The sequence below is a fragment of the Bombina bombina genome, chromosome 4 (genome assembly GCF_027579735.1).
Source record: "Bombina bombina isolate aBomBom1 chromosome 4, aBomBom1.pri, whole genome shotgun sequence".
NCBI classification, from domain to species: domain Eukaryota; kingdom Metazoa; phylum Chordata; class Amphibia; order Anura; family Bombinatoridae; genus Bombina; species Bombina bombina.
Genome location: NC_069502.1, coordinates 1,224,717,877 through 1,224,741,501, shown reverse-complemented (window position 1 = coordinate 1,224,741,501; position 23,625 = coordinate 1,224,717,877). Strand labels below are relative to the sequence as shown.

The 23,625-nt window shown below is 40.3% G+C and overlaps 1 protein-coding gene across 1 annotated transcript in view; it reads left to right on the top strand.

Annotated features, from left to right (window-relative positions):
- POLH (DNA polymerase eta) overlaps positions 1-23,304 on the top strand; it is a 228,783-nt gene extending 205,479 nt beyond the window's left edge. Inside the window, exon 10 of the mRNA XM_053712821.1 lies at positions 21,486-23,304. Within this exon, the coding sequence (XP_053568796.1) occupies positions 21,486-22,311 (826 nt within the window). The 3' untranslated portion in view covers positions 22,312-23,304. The remainder of the gene's footprint in view (positions 1-21,485) is intronic.
- The last annotated feature ends 321 nt before the right edge of the window (positions 23,305-23,625 follow it).

Here is a 23,625-nt window from a genome sequence, read left to right as displayed (position 1 = left end):
TTCGCCGCCAATTTCGTTATTTGAAAGGCGGCATCCAATATAAAGGAATTAGCTAACTTTAATGCGTGAATTCTGTCCATGACTTCTTCATAGGAAGTCTCTTTGTGGAGCGACCTTTCTAGTTCTTCGAACCAAAAGGACGCCGCTGAAGTGACAGTAATAACACACGTAGCTGGTTGAAGGATGAACCCTTGCTGAACAAAAATCTTTTTAAGCAATCCTTCCAATTTTTTATCCATAGGATCTTTGAAAGCGCAGCTGTCCTCTATAGGAATAGTTGTGCGCTTCGCTAGTGTTGAAACAGCTCCCTCAACCTTCGGGACCGTTTGCCATGCGTCCCTTCTAGGGTCTACTATGGGAAACATTTTCTTAAATATAGGAGGTGGGGCAAAGGGTACACCTGGCTTCTCCCACTCCTTTTCCACTATGTTCGCTACCCTCTTAGGTATTGGAAAAGCGTCGTCGTGCACTGGGACCTCTAAAAATTTGTCCAATTTGCACAACTTCTCTGGTACTACCATGGAATCACAGTCATCCAGAGTAGCTAATACCTCCTTAAGCAAAGCGCGGAGATGTTCTAGCTTAAACTTAAATGCCACTAGATCAGGTTCTGCCTGTTGAAATTTTTCCTGAGTCTGAAATTTCACCCTCAGACAGCCCTTCCCTCACAGCCAATTCCGATTGATGTGAGGGTAAAATAGATAAGGCATCGTCAGCGTCTGATTGTTCATCCTTTTTATCTGTATTTAAAACTGAACAATCACGCTTTCTCTGAAAAACTGGCAGTTTGGATAAAAGATTTGCTATAGAATTATCCACTACTGCTGATAATTGTTGCATAGAAATAAGCACTGGCCCGCTAGGTGTCGCCTGCGCGGGCAAAGCTGGTGTAGACACAGAAGGAGAGGATGTAGAGCTATCCCCACTACCTTCATTAGATAAATCATCTTGGGTAACATTATGAAAAATAACAGAGCTGTCCTGATTTTGTTTGGACGCTATGGCGCAATTATCACAAACACTCGAAGGGGGAACCACATTTGTCTCTATACACACAGAACATAGGTTATCTGATGGAACAGATATGTTAAACAGATTTAGGCAGGCAAACAATGCAATAAAAACGATTTTAAACAAAAACGTTACTGTCTCTTTAAATAATAAAATGACACATTTTATTTCTGAATGTTCAAAAAACTATGAAGGCAATATCCGATTTTTCTGAAATTTGGACCCCAGTGTCTTAATGCTTAGAAAGTATTGCACAGCAAATATGGAGACTCTAGCTCTTAAAACAAGCAAACTGGAGCTAATTGTTGGATTTAACCGTTTTTACACACCACAATCCCAGCTACAGCCTAAGTGTATGTGAGCTTATAAAATATTTCAAATGGTATAATATTGTAATAAAAACCAATCGATTTAGCCCCTAACAGTGTCTACCAGCATAAAAAACAAAAAGGGGAAGCCTGTTATCTTTTTTGCTGAGGTGAAAGAAAAATGGCTTACCGTTTCCCCTGAGGGGAAAAATGACTGTCATCTAGCATTAGCCTGTGTTGTTAGGAGACTAGTCATACCTGAAGCAGATGAGTCTGCAAACTGTTACCCCCAACTGAAGTTCTCTTGTTTCAACAGTCATGCGTGGTAACAGTAATGGATTTTAGTTACTTGTGCTAAAATCATAGCCCTCTTAAACAGAAATCTTCATCACTTTTCTGTTATAGAGTAAATAGTACAAGCCAGCACTATTTTAAAATAACAAACTCTTGATAGAAGAATAAAAAACTACAACTAACATGTTCAGAGCGGCAAGGAGAATGACTGGGGGGCGGAGCTATATGGACAGCTCTTGCTGTGTGCTCTCCTTGCCTTTCCCTGTGGGGGAGAACTTTTCCCACAAGTAATGGATGACGCCGTGGACCGGACACACCAATGTTGGAGAAATAGAATTCTTTCAGACCAGTTCTGGATCTAAAAATTTTGAATCGTTATGTAAGAATACCTACATTCAAAATGGTGACTATAAGGACTATTCTGCCATTTGTTCAGCAAGGGCATTATATGTCCACAATAGACTTACAGGATGCATATCTTCATATTCCGATTCATCCAGATCACTATCAGTTCCTGATATTCTCTTTTCTAGACAAGCATTACCAATTTGTTGCTCTTCCTTTTGGCCTAGCAACAGCTCCAAGGATCTTTTCAAAGGTTCTCGGTGCCCTACTCTCTGTAATCAGAGAGCGGGGTATTGTGGTGTTTCCTTATTTGGACGATATCTTGGTACTTGCTCAGTCTTTACATTCTGCAGAATCTCACACAAATCAACTAGTGTTGTTTCTTCAAAGACATGGTTGGAGGATCAATTTACCAAAGAGTTCCTTGATTCCTCAGACAAGGGTAACCTTTTTAGGATTCCAAATAGATTCAGTATCCATGACTTTGTCTCTAACAGACAAAAGACATCTGAAATTGGTTTCAGCTTGTCGGAACCTTCAGTCTCAATCATTCCCTTCAGTAGCTATGTGCATGGAGGTTTTAGGTCTCATGACTGCAGCATCGGACGCGATCCCCTTTGCTCGTTTTCACATGAGACCACTTCAGCTTTGTATGCTGAGCCAATGGTGCAGGGATTATACAAAGATATCACAATTAATATTCTTAAATCCCAATATTCGACTATCTCTGACTTGGTGGTTAGATCACCATTGTTTAGTTCAGGGGGCCTTTTTTGTTCGTCCAACCTGGACTGTAATTACAACAGATGCAAGTCTTTCAGTTTGGGGAGCTGTCTGGGGATCTCTGACAGCGCAGGGGGTTTGGAAATCTCAAGAGGCGAGATTACCAATCAATATTTTGGAACTCTCAGAGCTCTTCAGTTTTGGCCTCCGTTTATTTGTTTTCAGACAGACAATGTCACAACCAAGGTGGGACTCACAGTCCTCAAGCTATGAAAGAAGTATCTCGGATACATGCATGGGCGGAATCCAGCTCCTGTCTAATCTCTGCGGTCCATATCCCAGGTATAGACAATTGGGAAGCGGATTATCTCAGTCGCCAGACTTTACATCCGGGAGAATGGTCTCTTCACCCAGATGTGTTTGTTCAGATTGTTCAGATGTGGGGGCTTCCAGAAATAGATCTGATGGCTTCTCATCTAAACGGGAAACTTCCCAGGTATCTGTCCAGGGATCCTCAGGCGGAAGCAGTGGATGCGTTGTCACTTCCTTGGAATTATCAGCCTGCTTATGTCTTTGTGCCTCTAGTTCTTCCAAGAGTGATTTCCAAAATCATAATGGGGCGTTCATTTGTACTGCTGGTGGCTCCAGCATGGCCACACAGGTTTTGGTATGCGGATCTTGTTCGGATCTCCAGTTGCCAACCTTGGCCACTTCTGTTAAGGCCGGACCTACTGTCTCAAGGTCCATTTTTCCATCAGGATCTCAAATCATTAAATTTGAAGGTATGGAGATTGAACGCCTAGTGCTTAGTCATAGAGGTTTCTTTGACTCAATGATTAATACTATGTTGCAGGCTCGCAAATCTGTGTCTAGAAATATTTATTACCGAGTTTGGAAGACTTACATTTCATGGTGTTCTTCTCATAAATTCTCTTGGCATTCTTTTAGAATTCCTAGAATTTTACAGTTTCTTCAGGATGGTATGGATAAGGGTTTGTCTGCAAGTTCCTTGAAAGGACAAATCTCTGCTCTTTCTGTTCTGTTTCACAGAAAAATTGCTAATCTTCCTGATATTCATTGTTTTGTTCAGGCCTTGGTTCGTATCAAGCCTGTCATTAAGCCAATTTCTCCTCCTTGGAGTCTTAATTTGGTTTTGAGGGCTTTACAGGCTCCTCCGTTTGAGCCTATGCATTCTCTGGACATTAAATTACTTTCTTGGAAAGTATTGTTCCTTTTGGCCATCTCTTCTGCTAGAAGAGTTTCTGAATTATCTGCTCTTTCTTGTGAGTCTCCTTTTCTGATTTTTCATCAGGATAAGGCGGTTTTGAGGACTTCATTTAAATTTTTAAAGTTGTGAATTCCAACAACATTAGTAGAGAAATTGTTGTTCCTTCGTTGTGTCCTAATCCTAAGAATTCTTTAGAAAGATCTTTGCATTCTTTGGATGTGGTAAGAGCTTTGAAATATTATGTTGAAGCTACTAAAGATTTCAGAAAGACTTCTAGTCTATTTGTTATCTTTTCTGGTTCTAGGAAAGGTCAGAAGACTTCTGCCATTTTTTTGGCGTCTTGGTTAAAGCTTTTGTTTCATCATGCTTATTTGGAGTCAGGTAAATCCCCGCCTCAGAGGATTACGGCTCATTCTACTAGGTCAGTTTCTACTTCCTGGGCCTTTAAGAATGAAGCTTCTGTTGATCAGATTTGCAAAGCAGCAACTTGGTCTTCTTTGCATACTTTTACTAAATTCTACCATTTTGATGTTTTCTCTTCTTCCGAAGCAGTTTTTGGTAGAAAAGTACTTCAGGCAGCTGTTTCAGTTTGATTCTTTTGCTTATAATTTCAGTTTTTTTCATTATAAGATTGAAACTTTTGATTTGGGTTGTGGATTCTTTTTTCAGCGGAATTGGCTATCTTTATTTTTATCCCTCCCTCTCTAGTGACTCTTGCGTGGAGTTCCACATCTTGGGGTATTTGCTATCCCATACGTCACTAGCTCATGGACTCTTGCCAATTACATGAAAGAAAAACATAATTTATGTAAGAACTTACCTGATAAATTCATTTCTTTCATATTAGCAAGAGTCCATGAGCTAGTGACGTATGGGATATACATTCCTACCAGGAGGGGCAAAGTTTCCCAAACCTCAAAATGCCTATAAATACACACCTCACCTCACCCACAAATCAGTTTAACGAATAGCCAAGAAGTGGGGTGATAAGAAAAAAGTGCGAAAGCATAAAAAATAAGGAATTGGAATAATTGTGCTTTATACAAAAAAATCATAACCACCACAAAAAAGGGTGGGCCTCATGTACTCTTGCTAATATGAAAGAAATGAATTTATCAGGTAAGTTCTTACATAAATTATGTTTTCTTTCATGTAATTAGCAAGAGTCCATGAGCTAGTGACGTATGGGATAATAAATACCCAAGATGTGGAACTTCCACGCAAGAGTCACTAGAGAGGAAGGGATAAAAAAAAAAAGACAGCCAATTCCGCTGAAAAATAATCCACACCCCAAAATAAAGTTTAAATCTTATAATGAAAAAAACTGAAATTATAAGCAGAAGAATCAAACTGAAACAGCTGCCTGAAGTACTTTTCTACCAAAAACTGCTTCAGAAGAAGAAAACACATCAAAATGGTAGAATTTAGTAAAAGTATGCAAAGAAGACCAAGTTGCTGCTTTGCAAATCTGATCAACCGAAGCTTCATTCCTAAACGCCCAGGAAGTAGAAACTGACCTAGTAGAATGAGCTGTAATCCTTTGAGGCGGAGTTTTACCCGACTCGACATAAGCATGATGAACCAAGACTTTAACCAAGACGCCAAAGAAATGGCAGAGGCCTTCTGACCTTTCCTGGAACCGGAAAAGATAACAAATAGACTAGAAGTCTTTCGGAAATCTTTAGTAGCTTCAACATATTTCAAAGCTCTAACTACATCCAAAGAATGTAACAATCTTTCCTTAGAATTCTTAGGATTAGGACGCAATGAAGGAACCACAATTTCTCTACTAATGTTGTTAGAATTCACAACTTTAGGTAAAAATTTAAATGAAGTCCGCAACACCGCCTTATCCTGATGAAAAATTAGAAAAGGAGATTCACAAGAAAGAGCAGATAACTCAGAAACTCTTCTAGCAGAAGAGATGGCCAAAAGGAACAACACTTTCCAAGAAAGTAATTTAATATCTAGAGAATGCATAGGTTCAAACGGAGGAGCTTGTAAAGCCCCCAGAACCAAATTCTAACTCCAAGGAGGAGAGATTGACTTAATGACAGGTTTTATACGAACCAAAGTCTGTACAAAACAATGAATATCAGGAAGATTAGCAATCTTTCTGTGAAACAGCACAGAAAGAGCAGAAATTTGTCCTTTCAAGGAACTTGCAGACAAACCTTTATCCAGACCATCCTGAAGAAACTGTAAAATTCTAGGAATTCTAAAAGAATGCCAGGAAAATTGATGAGAAGAACACCAAGAAATGTAAGTCTTCCAGACTCGATAATATATCTTCCTAGACACAGATTTACGAGCCTGTAACATAGTATTAATTACGGAGTCAGAGAAACCTCTATGACTGAGAATCAACCGTTCAATCTCCATACCTTCAAATTTAATGATTTGAGATCCTGATGGAAAAAAGGACCTTGAGATAGAAGGTCTGGTTTTAACGGAAGAGTCCAAGGTTGGCAAGTAGCCATCCGAACAAGATCCGCATACCAAAACCTGTGAGGCCATACTGGAGCCACCAGCAGAACAAACAAACGCTCTTTTAGAATCTTGGAGATCACTCTTGGAAGAAGAACTAGAGGCGGAAAGATATAGGCAGGATGATACTTCCAAGGAAGTGACAATGCATCCACTGCCTCCGCCTGAGGATCCCTGGATCTGGACAGATACCTGGGAAGTTTCTTGTTTAGATAAGAGGCCATCAAATCTATTTCTGGAAGTCCCCAGATTTGAACAATCTGAAGAAATACCTCTGGGTGAAGAGACCATTCGCCCGGATGTAACGTCTGGCGACTGAGATATTCCGCTTCCCAATTGTCTATACCTGGGATATGAACCGCAGAAATTAGACAGGAGCTGGATTCCGCCCATGCAAGTATCCGAGATACTTCTTTCATAGCCAGAGGACTGTGAGTCCCCCCTTGATGATTGACATATGCCACGGTTGTGACATTTTCCGTCTGAAAACAAATGAACGATTCTCTCTTCAGAAGAGGCCACGACTGAAGAGCTCTGAAAATCGCACGGAGTTCCAAAATGTTGATTGGTAATCTCGCCTCCTGAGATTCCCAAACCCCCTGCGCTGTCAGAGACCCCCATACAGCTCCCCAACCTGTCAGACTCGCATCTGTTGATCACAGTCCAGGTTGGAAGAACAAAAGAAGCCCCTTGAACTAAACGATGGTGATCTGTCCACCACGTCAGAGTGTCGTACAATCGGATTTAAAGATATTAACTATGATATCTTTGTGTAATCCCTGCACCACTGGTTCAGCATACAAAGCTGAAGAGGTCTCATGTGAAAACGAGCAACGGGGATCGCGTCCGATGCAGCAGTCATAAGACCTAGAATTTCCATGCATAAGGCTACAGAAGGGAATGATTGAGACTGAAGGTTTTGACAAGCTGAAACCAATTTCAGATGTCTCTTGTCCGTCAGAGACAAAGTCATGGACACTGAATCTATTTGGAAACCTAAAAAGGTTACCCTTGTCTGAGGAATCAATGAACTCTTTGGTAAATTGTTCCTCCAACCATGTTCTTGAAGAAACGACACAAGTTGATTCGTATGAAATTCTGCTAAATGTGAAGACTGAGCAAGTACCAAGATATCGTCCATATAAGGAAATACCACAATACCCTGTTCTCTGATTACAGATAGAAGGGCACCGAGAACCTTTGAAAAAATCCTTGGAGCTGTTGCTAGGCCGAACGGCAGAGCCACAAACTGGTAATGCTTGTCTAGGAAAGAGAATCTCAGAAACTGATAGTGATCTGGATGAATCGGAATATGTAGATATGCATCTTGTAAATCTATTGTGGACATATAATGCCCTTGCTGAACAAAAGGCAGAATAGTCCTTATAGTTACCATTTTGAATGTTGGTATCCTTACATAACGATTCAATATTTTTAAATCCAGAACTGGTCTGAAGGAATTCTCCTTCTTTGGTACAATGAATAGATTTGAGTAAAACCCCAGACCCTGTTCCAGAACTGGAACTGGCACAATTACTCCAGCCAACTCTAAATCTGAAACACATTTCAGAAATGCTTGAGCCTTCACTGGGTTTATTGGAATGCGAGAAAGAAAAAATCTTCATGCAGGAGGCCTTACCTTGAAACCTATTCTGTACCCTTGTGAAACAATGTTCTGAATCCAAAGACTGTGAATCGAATTGATCCAAATTTCTTTGAAAAATTGTAATCTGCCCCCTACCAGCTGTGCTGGAATGAGGGCCGCACCTTCATGTGGATTTGGGAGCTGGCTTTTGCTTTCTGAAAGGCTTGGATTTATTCCAGACTGGAGATGGTTTCCAAACAGAAACCGTTCCTTTAGGGGAAGGATCAGGCTTCTGTTCCTTATTCTGACGAAAGGAACGAAAACGATTAGCAGCCCTATATTTACCTTTAGATTTTTATCCTGAGGTAAAAAAGTTCCTTTCCCCCCAGTAACAGTTAAATTGTTTGGTTCCCAGTTGGATTCTATTATTTCATTACCTTGGAAAGAAAGGGAAAGCAAAGTTGACTTAGAAGACATATCTGCATTCCAAGTTTTAAGCCATAAAGCTCTTCTAGCTAAAATAGCTAAAGACATATAACTGACATCAACTCTAATGATATCAAAGATGGCATCACAAATAAAGTTATTAGCATGTTGAAGAAGTTTAACAATGCTATGAGTATTATGATCTGACACTTGTTGTGCCAAAGCCTCCAACCAAAAAGTGGTAGCTGCCGCAACATCAGCCAAAGAAATAGCAGGCCTAAGAAGATTACCTGAACATAAATAAGCTTTCCTTAGAAAATATTCAATTTTCCTATCTACAGGATCCTTAAAGGAAGTACTATCTGCCGTAGGAATAGTAGTACGTTTAGCAAGAGTAGAGATAGCCCCATCAACTTTAGGGATTTTGTCCCAAAACTCTAATCTGTCAGATGGCACAGGATACAATTTCTTAAACCTTTTAGAAGGAGTAAATGAATTACCCAGATTATTCCATTCCCTAGAAATTACTTCAGAAATAACATCAGGGACAGGAAAAACTTCCGGAATAACTAAAGGAGGTTTAAAAACCAAATTTAAACCCTTAGTAGATTTAGTATCAAGAGGACTAGATCCCTCCATTTCTAATGCGATTAAAACTTCTTTAAGTAAAGAACGAATAAATTCCATTTTAAATAAATATGAAGATTTATCAGTGTCAATATCTGAGACAGAATCCTCTGAACCAGAAAAATCATCATCAGAAACAGACAAATCAGAATGATGATGTTCATTTAAAAATTCATCTGAAAAATGTGAAGTTTTAAAAGACCTTTTACGTTTACTGGAAGGAGGAATAACAGACATAGCCTTCCTAATAGATTTAGAAACAAAATCTCTTATATTAACAGGAATATCCTGAGTATTAGATGTTGATGGAACAGCAACAGGTCATGGAATATTACTAATGGAAATACTATCTGCATTAGCAAGCTTATCATGACATTCATCACAAACTACAGCCGGAGGAACAGTTACCACAAGTTTACAGCAAATACACTTAACTTTGGTAGAACCGGCATCAGGCAGCGTTTTTCCAGAAGTAGCTTCTGATCCAGGGTCAATCTGAGACATCTTGCAATATGTAAGAGAAAAAACAACATATAAAGCAAAATCTATCAAATTCCTTAAAAGACAGTTTCAGGAATGGGAAAAAATGCCAATGAACAAGCCTCTAGCAACCAGAAGCAAATGAAAAATGAGACTTAAATAATGTGAAAAAAAGGTGGAGACAATAATGACGGCCACATTTTTTAGCGCCAAAAAAGACGCCCACATTATTGGCGCCTAAATGCTTTTGGCGCCAAGAATGACGCCACATCCGGTGACACCGACATTTTTGGCGCAAAACGTCAAAAAAAATGACGCAAATACGAACAACTTACGGCGACAAGTATGACGCCGGAAATGACAAAGAAATTTTTTGAGCCAAAAAAGTCCGCGCCAAGAATGACGCAATAAAATGAAGCATTTTCAGCCCCCGCGAGCCTAACAGCCCACAGGGAAAAAAGTCAATTTTAAGGTAAGAAAAAGTGATTTATTCATATGCATTATCCCAAATAATGAAACTGACTGTCTGAAAAAAGGAATATTGATCATCCTGAATCAAGGCAAATAAATGTTTAAACACATATATTTAGAACTTTATATAATAGTGCCCAACCATAGCTTAGAGTGTCACAAAAAATAAGACTTACTTACCCCAGGACACTCATCTACATGTAGTAGAAAGCCAAACCAGTACTGAAACGAGAATCAGTAGAGGTAATGGTATATAAGAGTTTATCATCGATCTGAAAAGGGAGGTAAGAGATGAATCTCTACGACCGATAACAGAGAACCTATGAAATAGATCCCGTAGAAGGAGACCATTGAATTCAAATAGGCAATACTCTCTTCACATCCCTCTGACATTCACTGCACACTGAGAGGAAAACCGGGCTCCAGCCTGCTGCGAAGCGCATATCAACGAAGAATCTAGCACAAACTTACTTCACCACCTCCACGGGAGGCAAAGTTTGTAAAAACTGATTTGTGGGTGTGGTGAGGGGTGTATTTATAGGGATTTTGAGGTTTGGGAAACTTTGCCCCTCCTGGTAGGAATGTATATCCCATATGTCACTAGCTCATGGACTCTTGCTAATTACATGAAAGAAACATAATTTATGTAAGAACTTACCTGATAAATTCATTTCTTTCATATTGGCAAGAGTCCACGAGGCCCACCCTTTTTGTGGTGGTTGTGATTTTTGTATAAAGCACAATTATTCCAATTCCTTGTTGATGCTTTCACTCCTTTCTTATCACCCCACTTCTTGGCTATTCGTTAAACTGAATTGTGGGTGTGGTGAGGGGTGTATTTATAGGCATTTTGAGGTATGGGAAACTTTGCCCCTCCTGGTAGGAATGTATATCCCATACATCACTAGCTCATGGACTCTTGCCAATATGAAAGAAATTAATTTATCAATTAAGTTCTTACATAAATTGTTTTTTCCATCAGGATCTCAAGTCATTAAATTTGAAGGTATGGGAATTGAACGCTTAGTACTAAGTCATAGTGGTTTGTCTGCAAGTTCCTTGAAGGGACAAATTTCTGCTCTTTCTGTTTTATTTCACAGAAAGATTGCTATACTACCTGATATTCACTGTTTTGTACAGACTTTCGTTCGTATTAAGCTTGTCATTAAATCAATTTCTCCTCCTTGGAGTCTTAATTTTGTTTTGAAGGCTTTACAGGCTCCTCCATTTGAGCCTATGCATTCTTTGGACATTAAACTACTTTCTTGGAAAGTGTTCCTTTTGGCTATCTCTTCTGCTAGAAGAGTTTCTGAGCTATCTGCTCTTTCTTGTGAGTCTCCTTTTCTGATTTCTTTTACAAAGATATGACAAGTCCACGGATTTCATCCTTACTTGTGGGATATTAACCTCCTTCTAACAGGAAGTGGCAAAGAGCACCACAGCAGAGCTGTGTATATAGCCCCTCCCTTCCCCTCCACCCTCAGTCATTCTCTTTGCCTGTGTTATACTAGGAAGACATGGTAAAGTGAGGTGTTAGTTTTAGTTTCTTCAATCAAGAAGTTTATTTTAAATGGTACCAATGCGTACCATTTTCCTCAGGGGGATATGGAAGAAGATTTCTGCCCTGAGGTTTGATGATCTTAGCATTTGTAACTAAGATCCACGCTGGTTCCCACAAGACTTTTGAAGGTAACCATGAGACATCTTCAGTGTGGAGACCGGTTTCATGCTACAAGCAGCATTAAGGTATGTGCAGCCTTTTTTTCTGAGGAGACTTGGTGTATCAGAACTGGCTGGCATTGTTTCCCTGTATGGGAATGGGGTAAGCAGTAAAACCTATTTTAATAAGAGGGGTGTTACTGGAGTCCCTATTTTATATTTATCATTAGTTGATATTTGGGCATTATGTGACATGGGAGACAATATAAAAAACGATGTTTTATGTTTTTTATTTTTGGCACTTAAAACTTATTGTTTTTATGCTTGAGGGTTGTATTGTGTGTGTATTTTTACTTTAGTGCAAAACTGCATTTCCATGCAGTGTTGTTTGGGCCTACTCCGACTTTTGACCTTAAGGGGCGGAGCCTATTTTGGTGCAATTTCTTCAGGCTTAGCAGCAGCAAACAGTAACTCGGTGGCTCCTGGACTGTGTAGCTTGTCTGAAGGGTTGGAAACTTGATTCGAAGTACCCTGGGGGCAGGTAGGCGCCACAGAGGTGCAGAGTGTTTTTTTATCTATCTTTTGAATATATGTTGATATAAGTACTTCTAAAGCCTTATTTCTGCCCTTGCTTCTGGGTGCAGTAATATTTTGATTAACCAACGATATTAAGTTAAATTTGGGAATAATTTAATGTTTTTTGTGCATTTTGGAAAAATTGTTCACTTTTTCTTTTCTTTAAAACACTTATTTATAGCAAAAAATAAACATTAGAAAAAAACATGTACTGTGCCTTTAACGACTTTTGTGGTATTACTAGTCCAACATGTCTGACATTGAGGTTTCTCGTTGTTCTATGTGTTTAGAAGCTATTGTGCAACCCCCTCTAACATTGTGTAACTTTTGTACTGAAAGGGCTTTACAATGTAAAAAGCATATTTTAAATAAAGTAAGTGTGCCTAAGGATGATTCTCAGTCTGAAGAGAATCAGGATATGCCATCCAATTCTCCCCAAGTGTCACAACCTTTTATGCCCACACAAGCGACGCCTAGTACTTCTAGTGCGTCTAATTCCTTTACTCTGCAGGAGATGGCTGCAGTTATGTCAACTACCCTTGCAGAGGTATTGTCTAAATTACCAGTGTTGCAGGGTAAACGCAGTAGGTCGAGTATTAATGTAAATACTGAATCCTCTGATGCTTTGTTAGCTTTTTCCGATGTTCCCTCACAGTGCTCTGAGTTGGGGATCAGGGAATTACTGTCTGAGGGTGAAATTTCTGATTCAGGGAATGTTTTGCCTGAGACAGATTCGGAAGCTATGTCATTTAAATTTAAGCTTGAACACCTCCGCCTGTTGCTTAAGGAGGTTTTAGCGACTCTGGATGATTGTGATCCTATTGTGATTCCTCAAGAGAAATTGTGTAAAATGGATAAATATTTGGAAGTTCCTACTTACATTGTTTTTCCGGTTCCTAAGAGAATTTTGGAAATTATTAGTAATGAATGGGATAGACCAGGTATACCGTTTTCTCCCTCTCCTAATTTTAAGAAAATGTTTCCTATATCGGATACCATTCGGGACTCATGACAAACGGTCCCTAAGGTAGAGGGAGCTATATCTCCCCTAGCTAAGCGTACTACTATACCCATTGAGGATAGTTGTGCTTTCAAGGATCCTATGGATAAGAAATTAGAGGGTCTACTAAAGAAATTATTTCTTAATCAGGGATTTCTTTTACAACCTACGGCTTGCATTGTTCCAGTAACTACTGCAGCAGCTTTTTGGTTTGAGGCTCTATAAGAGTCTCTTAAGGTTGAGACTCCATTAGATGACATTCTAGATAGAATTAAGGCTCTTAAGCTAGCTAATTCTTTTATTACTGATGCCGCTTTTCAAATTGCTAAATTAGCGGCAAAAAATGCAGGATTTGCTATTTTAGCACTTAGAGCATTGTGGCTCAAATCTTGGTCTGCTGATGTGTCATCAAAACATAAGCTTTTAGCTATTCCCTTTAAAGGTAAGACCCTTTTTGGGCCAGAATTGAAGGAGATCATTTCTGATATTACAGGAGGTAAGGGCCATGTCCTACCTCAGGATAGGTTGGTTAAAATGAGGGGTAAACAGAATAATTTTCGTTCCTTTCGGAAATTTAAAGGAGGACCCCCCGCTTCTTCTTCCACAAAGCAGGAAGGGATTTTTTCCCAATCTAAGTCAGTCTGGAGACCCAATCAGAACTGGAATAAGGGTAAATAATCCAAAAAATCCACTGCTGGTCCTAAGACAGCATGAAGGGGTGGCCCCCGATCCGGGACCGGATCTAGTTGGGGGCAGACTTTCTTTCTTTGCTCAGGCTTGGGCAAGAGATGTTCAGGATTCCTGGGCACTAGAAATAGTGACCCACGGTTATCAATTGGAATTCAAGGATTTTCTCCCAAGAGGGAGATTTCATCTTTCAAAATTATCTGCAGATAAAGAGAGAGGCGTTCTTACGCTGTGTTAAAGACCTTTTTATTATGGGAGTAATCTGTCCTGTTCCGAAATTGGAACAGGGACGGGGGTTTTACTCAAACCTATTTGTGGTCCCCAAAAAAGAGGGAACGTTCAGACCCATTTTGGACCTCAAGTGTCTAAACAAATTTCTAAGGTTTGCCTTCTTGGACAAACATTATCAGTTCGTGGCTCTTCCTTTCGGATTGGCCACAGCACCCAGAATCTTCACAAAGGTTCTAGGGTCTCTTTTGGCGGTTCTCAGACCGCAAGGGATAGCGGTGGCGCCTTATCTGGACGATATTCTGATTCAGGCGTCAACATATCATCTGACAAAATCTCACACGGACACAGTGTTGCCTTTTCTGAGAACTCACGGCTGGAAGGTGAACATAGAGAAGAGTTCACTTGTTCCACAGACAAGGGTTCCTTTCTTGGGAACTCTGATAGACTCGGTAGCCATGATAGTATTTCAGACGGAGGTCAGAAAATCAAAGATTTTGAATACTTGCCGAGCACTTCTGTCCATTCCTCGGCCATCAGTGGCTCAGTGTATGGAGGTAATCGAATTAATGGTAGCGGCAATGGACATCGTTACGTTTGCTTGCTTTCATCTCAGACCACTGCAACTGTGCATGCTCGGTCAGTGGAATGGGGATTATGCGGATTTATCTCCAAAGATAATTCTGGATCAAGAGACCAGAAACTCTCTTCTTTGGTGGTTGTCGCCAGATCATCTGTCCCAGGGGACTTGTTTCCGCAGACCCTCGTGGGTGATAGTGACAACAGATGCCAGCCTTCTGGGCTGGGGTGCAGTTTGGAACTCCCTTAAGGCTCAGGGTGTTTGGACTTAGGTGGAGTCTCTACTTTCAATCAATATTCTGGAACTGAGAGCAATATTCAATGCACTTCAGGCATGGCCTCAGTTGGCTTCGGCCAAATTTATCAGACAACATAATGACTGTGGCATATGTCAATCATCAGGGGGGAACAAGGAGTTTCTTAGTGATGATAGAAGTATCCAAGATAATCAGTTGGGCAGAGGCCCACTCTTGTCATCTGTCAGCGATCTACATCCCAGGGGTAGAGAACTGGGAAGCATATTTTCTAAGTCGACAGACTTTTCATCTGGGAGAGTGGGAACTTCACCCGGAGGTATTTGCCCCATTGATTCTCAGATGGGGCAGACCGGAATTGGATTTGATGGCATCTCATCAGAATGCCAAACTTCCAAGATACGGATCCCGGTCAAGGGATCCTCAGGCCGAACTGATAGATGCCTTTGCAGTACCTTGGTTGTTCAGCCTAGCTTATGTGTTTCCCCCGTTGCCTCTCCTCCCACGCGTGATTGCTCAAATCAAACAGGAGAGAGCTTCAGTGATCCTGATAGCGCCTGCGTGACCATGCAGGACTTGGTGTGCGGATCTAGTGGACATGTCCTCTCTGCCACCGTGGAAACTTCCGTTGGGACAGGACCTTCTCATTCAAGGTCCTTTCCAACATCCAAATCTAATTTCTCTGCAACTGACTGCGTGGAGATTGAACGCTTGATTTTATCGAAGCGAGGATTCTCTGATTCAGTTATCAATACTTTGTAAAGTTAGGATTCCTAGGATTTTGTCTTTTCTCCAAGAAGGATTGGAGAAAGGGTTATCAGCAAAATCCTTAAAGGGACAAATTTCAGCTTTGTCAATTCTGTTTCACAAACGTTTGGCAAATGTATCAGATGTTCAGTCTTTTTGTCAGGCTATATCTAGAATTAAGCCTGTATTTAGACCTATTACTCCTCCCTGGAGTTTGAATTTAGTTCTTAGAGTTCTGCAAGGGGTTCCATTTGAGCCTATGCATTCCATAGATATTAAACTATTATCTTGGAAAGTTCTGTTTTTGGTTGCCATTTCTTCTGCTGGAAGAGTTTCTGAGCTTTCAGCATTACAGTGTGATTCGCCTTATCTCATATTTCATTCTGATAAGGTGGTTTTACGTACCAAACCTGGGTTCCTTCCTAAGGTTGTTTCGAATAAGAATATTAATTAGGAAATTGTTGTTCCTTCCTTGTGTCCTAATCCTTCTTCTAAGAAGGAGCGTCTGTTGCATAACTTGGACGTGGTCCGTGCCTTAAAGTTTTAGTTACAGGCAACTAAGGATTTCAGTCAATCATCTTCATTATTCATTGTTTATTCTGGAAAGCGTAGAGGTCAGAAAGCTACGGCTACCTCTCATTCTTTTTGGCTAAGAAGTATCATATGAGACTGCTCGACAGCAGCCTCCTGAAAGAATTACGGCTCATTCTACTAGGGCTGTGGCTTCCACATGGGCTAAAGACGATGCATCTGTTGAACAGATTTGTAAGGCTGCGACTTGGTCGTCCCTTCATACTTTTTCCAAATTTTCCAAATTTGATACTTTTGCTTCTTCTGAGGCTATCTTTGGGAGAGAGGTTCTTCAAGCAGTGGTGCCTTCTGTTTAGGTTCCTGTCTTGTCCCTCCCTTTCATCTGTGTCCTATTGCTTTGGTATTCGTTTCCCACAAGTAAGGATGAAATCTGTGGACTCGTCATATATTTGTAAAAGAAAACTAAATTTATGCTTACCTTCTAAATTACTTTATTTTACAATATGACGAGTCCACGGCCCACCCTGTTCTTTTTAAGACAGTTTTTCTTTTTTTGTAAACTTCAGTCACGTCTGCACCTTTTTAGCCTTTCCTTTTCTCTTCCTATACTTTCGGCCAAATGACTGAGGGTGGAGGGGAAGGGAGGGGCTATAATATACAGCTCTGCTGTGGTGCTCTTTGCCACTTCCTGTTAGCAGGAGGTTAATATCTTACAAGTAAGGATGAAATCCGTGGACTCGTCATATCGTAAAAGAAAGTAATTTATCAGGTAAGCATAAATTTAGTTTTTTCATCAGGAATAAGGCAGTTTTGCGGACTTCTTTTCAATTTTTACCTAAGGTTGTGAATTCTAACAACATTAGTAGAGAAATTGTTGTCCCTTCCTTGTGTCCTAATCCTAAGAATTCTTTGGAAAGATCCTTATATTCTTTGGATGTGGTAAGAGCTTTGAAATATTATGTGGAAGCTACTAAAGATTTCAGAAAGACTTCTAGTCTATTTGTTATCTTTTCTGGTTCTAGGAAAGGTCCTTGGCTTCTTGGTTGAAACGTTTGATTCATCAAGCTTATTTGGAGTCGGGTCAGGCCCTGCCTCAGAGAATTACAGCTCTTTCTACTAGATCAGTCTCCACTTTGTGGGCTTTTAAGAATGAAGCTTCAGTTGATCAGATTTGCAAAGCGGCAACTTGGTCCTCTTTGCATACATTTACTAAATTCTACCGTTTTGATGTATTTGCTTCTTCAGAAGCAGTTTTTGGTAGAAAAGTTCTTCAGGCAGCTGTTTCAGTTTGATTCTTCTTCTTTTGATTTAAGTTTTTTTTTCTTTCATTTATGAGAATAAACTTATTTTTTTGGGTTGTGGATTAATTTTTTCACCGGAAAATGGCTGTTTTTATTTTTATCCCTACCTCTCTAGTGACTCTTGCGTGGAGTTCCACATCTTGGGTATTGCTATCCCATACGTCACTAGCTCATGGACTCTTGCCAATTACATGAAAGAAAACATAATTTATTTAAGAATTTACCTGATAAATTCATTTCTTTCATATTGGCAAGAGTCCATGAAGGCCACCCTTTTTATGGTGGTTATGATTTTTTGTATAAAGCACAATTATTTCCAAATTTCTTTTGTTGATGCTTTCTACTCCTTTATCACCCCACTTCTTGGCTATTCGTTAAACTGAATTGTGGCTGTGGTGAGGGGTGTATTTATAGGCATTTTGAGGTTTGGGAAACTTTGCCCCTCCTGGTAGGATTGTATATCCCATACGTCACTAGCTCATGGACTCTTGCCAATATGAAAGAAATGAATTTATCAGGTAAGTTCTTACATAAATTATGTTTTTGCTTATGAGATTGCTGGTCAGCAGCCTCCTGAGAGACTTACAGCTCATTCCACTAGGGCTGTCTTCTCTTCTTGGGTTTTCAAAAATGAAGCTTCTGATTTGCAAGGCTGCAACTTGGTCCTCTCTGCATACTTTTTCCAAATTCTATAAATTTTGATATTTTTGCCTTGGCTGAGGCTTCTTTCGGGAGAAAGGTTCTTCAAGCAGTGGTGCCTTCTGTTTAGGTCTGCCTGTCTTTGTTTTCCCTCCCTATACATTCCGTGTCCTATAGCTTGGGTATTGGTTCCCACTAGTAATTGGAATGGCGTCATGGACTCTCCATGTCATAGGAAAGAAAACAAAATGTATGCTTACCTTATAAATTTCTTTCTTTCTGGACATGGAGAGTCAACAACCCCACCCTTTAGATTAGACAGTATTTTTTTTTTTTTTTCTAAAGCTCAGGCACCTCTTCACCTTTGTTATCTTCTTTTTCCATTTCCCTTTAGCAAAATGACTGGGGGATATGGGTAAGGGAAGGGACACTTAACAGCTTTGCTGTGGTGCTCTTTGTCTCCTCCTGCTGGCCAGGAGTGAGTATCCCACTAGTAATTGGAATGACGTTGTGGACTCTCCATGTCCGGAAAGAAAGAAATTTATCAGGTAAGCATACATTTTGTTTTTGTCTCCTCTCATAATGCGTATAATAAGGAAGATGAGACGTAAACTACATATTCACTTTCTACTTTCCAGATCACTCAATACCTGTAGGGTGCCCAGTGTTCTCCCCAGGTTCTTTTTAGTGGGCCACCACTCGGCTGATTTTACTGACCACCTTGATAACATTAGTCAGTATTAAATGTTTGTTGTTCAAATGATTGTTTAATCAATTTGTTACATTTTGCAATTCAATTGTGCATTGGGCAGCTTAAGTAACATTTATAAATAGCAGAAAATGCTATAATATTGCTTACAATTACACTGCCCCCACTTGGCTACTTCATAATGCAAACTTCTGGGTGCCATTTTTTCTTCTCATATCCAGATAGTGTTGCCTCCTCTGCCATGTTTTCCTGGACACTTATGAGTTACACATGCTGCAGGGTAAGCAAAACGGAACCTGTTTTGTGCCTCCGGACAGCACAATACATGTTCCTCCCTGCTTACCCTGCAGCATGTGTAACTCATAAGCGTCCAGGAAAACATGGCAGAGGAGGCAACACTATAGCCTCTATAACGGGTAGAAGTCATTTACAAAAAATAACCTTAATTTCCATATTTTGACCTTCAGATCTTTAATTGCTAACTAAAAGGGGAATACAATTGAAAGCTTTTAGAATGAAGGGGCATCCGTGTTCTGAAAGCTTGTAACTGTATTCCTTGTTACTCATTAAATGCTATCACCTGCACATTGCTTTTGTTGTTATTGCATAAGGATTTATGCTGTCAACTAATACACTGGCTAACACGGTACTAGCCTTTTACTTTATCACATCCAATGTTTATATTGTGACGCACGACAAGGACTCAAGCTTTCTGTTTTCACTTGCACTGCATGTGTTTACTCCAGCTTTGTGTACTGCTTTAGCTTTACACCTACCAGTTCCACACAGCTCCTGTCTCCAGATTCTAGATGTGCTGCTGCCATTGCACTTTATGAATGCTTAAACCTTTTCATTATTATTATTTATCTGCATATTGCCAATATGTTTAAGAGCACTGATACAAGAGCAAGTGATACATAATACATCACACTTATTTTTATTTTCCCTGTATTTGTATGCTGTGTAAATTTATATTTGTGAATGAGAGAGGGCCAGGGCCGTCTTTAACACAGGGCAAAAGGGGAAGCTGCCCAGGGCCCAGTCTTTGTTGAGGGGCCCAAGAGTTCATGCCAGATTGCAGATGTAATGTGACATTATTAGGACTGGCTGTGTGTGTGTCCCATGTCACAGTCAAAAGTTCTCTGCTTATATTTATTTGTTAAAAACTGTGCCAGACCGTCCCGGTGTCATGTGACATGCCAAACTAGTGCCATGTGCTGTTTTAGATGTGCACTGTGCAGCACTGAATGCTAAGCCCTAACTCTGCATCCAGCCAATCCCACTGCATCAAAAAAGGTCCTGCTGGGGTTACCACTGTTACTAAGTTACTGCTCTGGTGGTGGGGATTGTTTCTGGGTAGGGCTGACTGTAGGTGCATACAGCAGAGAGCTGGAGCAGCAGGCACGTGAGGATTTGAGCATCTGTGCAGCTGCACGCACTGCTCTCTTCAGTCTTGCGGCTGTGTGACTCATCTCACACTTTATCCATGCAGCCTTGGGCAGACGGCATCCAGCCTGCTGGTCCCCTTAGCCCTGCTCTTTCTGCTGTGGCCCTAAGATCAACTAACTGAAGTTTGTTAGGGGAACAGTGCTTTGTAGAAAGGTGTCAGTGGGAAGAATAAGTAAGTGCACACACGCCCTCCCCCATGCAGCATTGTCTGTGAAGGGTGAGAGGGAACTTGTTCCTAGCAAAGAAGTGATGTGCTGCGGTGGCTGATGTATAGTGTCATGCTGATACTTCACACATTAAGGTAAGGTTTATTTTTATAGGGTTTTTTTTCTCTCTTTCTCAGATTTTACAGCTTCCCATAGTAGTTCCAGTTGACTGTTTCCGGTCAGTAAATTTGTCTGCACCTCCATGCTTCCTCCTCAGTCTTTACCTTGCTTTGCTCCTGTTGGCTAACATAAATCTCTTTAACCAGCTAACCTCACACCAGAGTCACATTTAAAAGCATATTAAATTAATCCATAGTGGAGGAATTTATTTACTTATTAGTATTGCTTAGATCCAGTTTCACATATGGCGATTTATTTCATTTTTTTTTTTTTTTTTAAATGATTAGCCCAGCAGTGGATGATCCACTGCTGGGCTAATCATATATTATCAATTTTATTTTTATTTATTTTTTAAATTATAAAATAAATTGATTTAGTTGTTTTTTTTGGGATGATGGGGTGGAGCACAAAATTGCATGGGGAGGAAGAAAATGTTTGCCCAGGGTCCAGTCAATATTAAAGACGGCCCTGGAGAGGGCTTAGTAGATCTTTTTCAAAAAGCTGCTGAAGCTAAGAGAGTTGGAGACATTCTGACAGTAGAAAGTTTCACAGTAGGTGCAGTACAAGAGAAATCTCTGAGATGGGAAGGGATAAGGTAATAATGGCAGAGATGAGTGTGTGAGGTTGTACTAGGTGTCCTCAGCAGCCACTTGCTAGATGTTGCTCTTCTAAATCATTAATCCAGTGAACAAATCCATCGCCCATCATCTGACAAACAAAACTGGTTTCATATAGATGTTGCAACTTCTGCACTTTTTGTATGGGGTGGGCAGCGTGTTATACGTTCCTTACCTTCTCATTTTTATATCTAACAGGTCTCCTCCACTCAATATGCTTCAGCTCTCAGCCAGCAAATTTGCACCAACTGCCACATCTAACAGTGGCATTGCCAGTTTCTTGAGTAAGGAAGCAACCTCTAGTCAGAAACAACCAGCTTCCCCAGAGAAAACATCTTGTCCTGTGCTCCCCAGTAGCCCCAAGACACCACAGAACCAAAGAAAAGGGGCAGAAAATAAAACGCCCAGCTCCATCCAGCTGCTATTCCAGAGAGCAGTAAAGAAGAGGGAAACTAGAGAAGAGGGATCATATCTTAACCATTCTGTGGTCTCTCCTGACTATTCTCGTAGACCGGATGCCGCAAGTGAGGATACACCCAGGTCTAAATCATTCTTTAAAGTGAGTTCTCCATTTCTGGCTGACGCCTGCACAGATACTGATTGTAAGCAGTCACCTGATCCTGCTGAAGAGGTAAGTCACAGCAGTGACACGGAGCAGATGACTGACATATCTGCAAGTTGTTCCTCTTACACAGACTCTGCTGCTGGGTCTAGTGTGCATCCCGCAAGTGACCAGGATTGTCCATCAGGTCTAAACGAGGACATGATGAGCTGTGAGAAGTGTGGCCTCCGTATGATGGTGTGGGACCTTCCGGAACATATGGATTATCACTTTGCTCAGGATCTCCAAGACTCCTTCACCAGCAAAAGTCCAGCTATGGCTTTTACTCCTCTTAGCCCAGCCCTCACGCCCACAGCCAGACCCAAGAACAAACCCAAAAATCAGTCGGGCCCCAGTGCTAAGCGCCCACGAAGCGAGAATGGAAGGACCCTAGACACATTCTTTACAAAAAAGCTGCAATGATATCCACATATATTAATATATACAGCACATAGCTGTTACAAATATATGTTAAGTTTCATGACCTGTCATCAAGTGCCAAGATAAAATATTATATTATATTATTATTCATGCAAGAAGAAATATATAAAACTGTTTAGCAGGGGAATGTAATTACATGACTGGGTATTGTGCTGAACCTATGCCCAGATTTGTGCCTTTTTATCCCTGTACAAGACATATTACTTTCACAGCCAGAGACGACATTATTGTAGTAATGATAATGCCCAAGATTTTCCTTTTTATGGCCTTTTAAATAGAAAATGGTACATGACACCCATCAAGAATTTATTTTAATAAAAAATATTTATTATTGTAATGGTCTTTCATAAATTCATGTTCGCATCAAACAAAATAGTAGTGTAGACCAGATATATATATATTCCTACTTTTTTCAAATAAAGATACCAAGAGAACGAAGAAAAATTGATAATAGGAGTAAATTTTTAAATTGCTGTTCTATCCGAATTATGAAAGAAAAATTGGGTTTACTACCCCTTTAACAAAAAGTTAAAACGATAGATTGACAGTTTAAATGCCACTCTATTAGATAATAGTTAGAGATTGTGTCAAGTTTGCCATCACTTTAATGGGTTTTTCTCTTGCAAGGTGTATCCAGTCCACGGATTCATCCTTTACTTGTGGGATATTCTCATTCCCTACAGGAAGTGGCAACGAGAGCACACAGCAAAGCTGTCCATATAGCTCCCCCTCTAGCTCCACCCCCCAGTCATTCTCTTTGCCGGCTCTAAGCACTAGGGTCTCTCTACGGGAGGGTAAAGTGAATGTGGTGTTAAGGGGTTAATCGTTTTGAAACTTGTGGTGCAATCTTATTAAGGCTTTAGGTACATACTGTGAACATTTCAGGAGAATTGCTGCATTTTTCACTGTTTTGTAACGTTTTTTTCTCAAATTGTGTTTTTTATTTGATTAAAGTGATTTCCAAGCCTGCTTGTATATATTACTAGTCTATTAAACATGTCTGACACTAAGGAAAATCCTTGTTCAATGTGTTTAGAAGCCATGGTGGAACCCCCTCTCAGAATGTGTCCCACTTGTACTGATATGTCTATACATTTTAAAGATCATATTGTTGCACTTAAAAATGTGGCCCAAGATGATTCTCAGACTGAAGGTAACGAGGGTAGCCCGTCTGCCTCTCCCCAAGTGTCACAACCAGTTACGCCCGCGCAAGCGACGCCTAGTACCTCTAGTGCGTCTAACCCTTTTACATTACAAGACTTAGCGGCAGTCATGGATAATTCTCTTACAGCCTTC